Source organism: Buceros rhinoceros, unplaced genomic scaffold, assembly GCF_000710305.1.
Source record: "Buceros rhinoceros silvestris isolate BGI_N320 unplaced genomic scaffold, ASM71030v1 scaffold23867, whole genome shotgun sequence".
NCBI lineage: Eukaryota > Metazoa > Chordata > Aves > Bucerotiformes > Bucerotidae > Buceros > Buceros rhinoceros.
Genome location: NW_010421884.1, coordinates 11249 through 15772, shown reverse-complemented (window position 1 = coordinate 15772; position 4524 = coordinate 11249). Strand labels below are relative to the sequence as shown.

The following is a 4524-nucleotide window of genomic DNA, read 5'->3' as shown; positions in this document are numbered from 1 at the left end:
GGAAAGAGAGGCAGGCATGTATTCCAGGATTTTAAGATCTCGGTGTAGAGAATGAGCTAGAAGATGTTGAAAGAGCAGCTGCAACAGGAAAATGTATGTGATTGTAATGATGTGGGAGCAAAGTTGCTACAGTAAATGCTTTCACAACTGGGGGTGCAGCTTTGAATTGGCAATCAATTAATAAACAGGTTTGTCCTTACCTACTCCATGATAAAAGAGATGGTACTCTAACAGCCCCAACTGTATGGGAAGCCTACTATCATCTGCGTCATTTTGGGTAGAACTGTGAAGATGACATTGCTCTGGTGTCTCTTTTGTCAGACGAAAGTTTGTTTTCCAAAAGGTTCCAGACATAAGAAGGACAAGGTTGGTGTCATCATATCGTGCAGGCTCTTGAGAGAGGGGTGGCTGGTGACAAACTTAAGTAATAAGTCACTGAACATACTAGATGCTAAGTACTGGAATGAATGCCCAGTTGATTCTTTGGAAAGCCGTTGTGTGCAGTGCTTTCTCGATCACATTACATGTTTTCATTTTACGTTTGGGAAGACCATTAGGAGATGTGTTTCTTGATTTCTTCTGTAACTTCTTGCTTATGTGAACTTTTAACAGGCGTTAAAAATTATGGGCCTAAGTCCCACATTGTGCTGCTCTTTCCAAAGGTGTTCGTAGACTTGAGATGTGTTTTCTGGTTCAGCTTTGGGGTTTGTTTTTTTCTCTCTGTTTAGGCTTTGGGTTTCCCCATGTGAAGTATCCTAAGAAATGCAAAATAAATCTGGGTTTCAAAAGATAACATTAAACTAGTTTTGATCAGGAAGAAGTAAAAATAAAGTGTCTTTGCTGTCTTTCTACCTCTGAAAGCAGGTGAAGCAACCCATCTTCCACCTGTGAATGGCTCAGTTCAAGCAAAAAAGAAAATTACAAAGCATTGCTTTCTTTGTGGCAAGAAAACTGGATTGGCAACCAGCTATGAGTGCAGGTAGGCTGAGTGTATAACCAGCTGCTGTTTAAAATGGATAGCTGGGTAAACCAGAAGATTTTCTGTGCTGCATGGTATTCCTTCAGCATAGCACATCAAAAGATAACCTTCAGAAAAGCTGCACTTCTCAGTTCAGCAAAACTCCAGGAATTTTAATTCCTGTTCTGCTGTTGAGATATATGTTTTTCCAGGAAAATTTAAAAAATGTAAGGTATGAAAATGCAAGATACCAGGAAATAAAGAACATGATTAAAAAAATTAGGACATTTTACGCTAATGTGGAGAGAACTTGTTACAGATCCATGTTTTGCAAAGTTTCTTGACAATAATTGTCAACGACTTGAGGAAAAACTGGTTTTGTTACAGCTTTTCAGAAAATCTTGTCTGATTTGGCACTATTACAACACATCTGTACAGTTAGTGAATTTGTATGAATTTACATTTGACAACTTTCTGATTTTATGTGTTTGTTTCTTGTGAGACTTCAGTCACGTTTGAGTATCTAGAGCATCTCAAAAGCAGAACATTAGAGTGCTGGTCCCCCAAATCATGACTCGCAGACAACACAGTGAGACCTGGTGCTTGGTGATGATCACTGGGAACTTTAAAACAAAAACAAACAAAAAAACCAAACCAAAACAACATCCCCCACCCCGCTTTCTCTGTTGTTCTCAATTCTCAAAATATTGTTTCCCGGCAAGACATTCTTTTCTCAGTATCATTTCCCATGGGCTAGTCCAGGTTGGGAACTGCTGTACTGTGAGGGCTACATTTGAAGCTGATCCTGATTCATGCCTACCCACAGCAAAATGAACAAGATTTCTGCCGTTGGGGAATTGCGTTAGAGAGTTTCAAGGTGAGGAACTGCTTCCTTACTGACTCTCATTTTTTTGATTTTGAAACAGTTCTGAACACCGCTCACTTACCTTCTGAGCTGCAAGCTCTTCTAGAAGTAACTAGAAGCAGCTTGCTTATGGTTAAAAAGGAAGCACAGAAAAAAGGGGGGCAAATTGCACATATTCAAGAATAGCATGCATTCTAGTTTAAAAAGGAGCAACCATATGACCTTTTACTAGAATGGAACATGAACCAAACAGAGAATACAGTCATACAGGAGAACTGGTTATTATGGAACCAAGAACCAAAGAAAAGCAAACTTATTAACAGGCTCACAAAGCTTCAGGAACAGCTGCAGAGTTTATTATGAGCCCAGATGGACAGATAAATAGATGATTGTAGTGCAGTAGTGAGCGAGTAAGTTGGATGAGTAATGCTTACTCCATTTCAAGAGAATTCTGATTTTTGAATGTCGTCATTTTTTTACTGTCAAGAAGCAACTTTATCAAATAACCAGGCAACAGAACACTAAGATGTCTCCACTTAAAGCGCTTGTCCAGATCACATACAACATCCAGACTATACTATTCTCCTCTTAAGAGTCTTAATTGCTCAGCTGTCAAGTCTGAAGGCAAAAATCATAATCTTAACTCATTGAAATTGCAGTCAGTGTTGGAAAGATGCACCCTTATCCAGTCATATAGGAAGTCATGTTCCCTATAACTGGATTTCTTTTCAGCTGACTAAATTTTTTAATGTCAAGTGACTAATTTGAGCTTATGCCAGGTGGAAGTTGTGCTGAACTAAACATCTGTTTTGGTGGTCTGAATGATGTGGTGTTTTTGAATCGAAATGCATTACGTGGATTTCACCTGATGCCATTATTTTAGACTTTCAGGTTTACGGTTTTGTCCTCTGAATTCTACCAGCTAATGTCTTGTGAGGTCTTTAAAAAGAAATAAAATAAATCAAAGCCCGTCATTCTTAATTTATAAGTGTGTTTGATCCTTGCTAGCTGGTTCCAGGAGAATTGATCTTGCTTAACTCCTATATGAAGAAACGGTTGGGTCAAAACTGCAATATTCAGTTACAAAGATGTCTTTCTGATTACCCCATCACTTCATGTTATCACTCAAGAATGATTAGAATCCACGCAGTTATGTCAGATAAACAAGATGTGATTAAGCTGAAGGGCTCCTAGCATGTCAAGAGAGTTAAGAGCTTCTAAAAGCTTGTTAACTGTTAATTATTTTTGATTCTTCAGATGTGGAAACAACTTCTGCGCAACACACCGCTATGCAGAGACTCACACCTGCACCTATGACTATAAGAGTGCAGGGCGAAGGTATTTGCAGGAGACTAATCCCATCGTTAGTGCACCAAAGCTTCCCAAAATCTAACATGGTTCTGCTGCACGTGGCCATCTGCCATTGAAGAATTGTATTACATTGAAAGAAGCACTTGCTTAAACTGCATAATTTTGCCATGCTCCTTATTTAAAGATTTGCCAAGTAACAAAAGCACATGAGGATGCATCCTATCAAAGAACAATGTGAACACTACTGCAGTTAAAACTTTTCTTCTTTAGTGAATGGAAAGTTAAAAGATTAGTTTTTAAAAGCTTACACTGATTTAACTGTTACTGCACGTCTTGTGTTGTGTTTTATATTTGGAAAAGCTATTTCACTAGACAAGTCTTTAAAAGATGCACTTTACTAACTTTATTTACTGTATAACCAGACTTGAGGGGAGTGTTGTAATGAGGGTGTCATGTAATGTCTTCTGTACTCTTGCATTTTTTTGTCCATTGCGTGATTCTAAGTTATTTCACTAGAAAAATCCTCCTCCCTCCCCGTTCTTCAAACAGCCTATTTTGAGATTTTTAAGGGGGTAGTGTGTTCAACCCCTCTGCTCCATTCAGATTGGTATTCATACACTGTGTATCCATTCTGAACATTACATACCATGTTAATCACATTTTCTTAAAACAATACTGTTTATATGGCAAGTTTGTTTTTAATTAGAAAATCCCCCCTTTGTTGCCATTAAATATAAGGAACAAGTTATTTTAACTTTTTTTGTAACCCTAGATTTTTTCAAGACTTCACAAGTTGGTTGGTTAAGATGTTGAATGCTGTTACTAGAAGAAATTCTAATAAATATTAAATTTTATTCTGGTTTATGCTCTTATAAATTCACAGAATAACTTTTCCTATCTTCTAGCATGCTTCTAAACTAAGAGTTGGGCTTTGAGGGGGATCTTTTTTTTTTTTTTTTCAGAAGCACTGCCTCCTATCTGTTCATACTGAAGTCAGTGGGGAAAATTCCCACCAACATGATTAGGAATAGTGTGACCAACACTGTGTGCTTTAAGCCTTCTGAAGTCTTACAGATGTACTAGCAAAGGCAAAAGGGGCATTCAACAGATGGCATGTATTAACCTGCAGCCTTGCTCTCCTCCAGCTGATACTGTACAAAGGCAGGTCAGTAACTGCATGAGACACCTCTAATGAGCATGCAGCTACTGCAGAAAGTTATGGTGGAGGAATATACTTACTGAAAGGCTTCACTTAATGTGTCTCAAGTCTTTTTTTATAAGCTTATGTTGTTTGAGATATTCTAGAATAAACAGATTAATAAAAAAATCTACAACAAACCACCAAAATAAGAGAAACTCCTCCACGTTGCATCTAGACAGTTGAATATCA

General features: G+C 37.8%; 1 protein-coding gene across 1 annotated transcript in view; it reads left to right on the top strand.

Annotated features, from left to right (window-relative positions):
* Window positions 1–3939, top strand: part of ZFAND4 (zinc finger, AN1-type domain 4) — a 19342-nt gene extending 15403 nt beyond the window's left edge. Inside the window, 2 exon segments of the mRNA XM_010139856.1 lie at window positions 856–979; window positions 3081–3939. Of these exon segments, the coding sequence (XP_010138158.1) occupies window positions 856–979; window positions 3081–3216 (260 nt within the window). The 3' untranslated portion in view covers window positions 3217–3939.
* The last annotated feature ends 585 nt before the right edge of the window (window positions 3940–4524 follow it).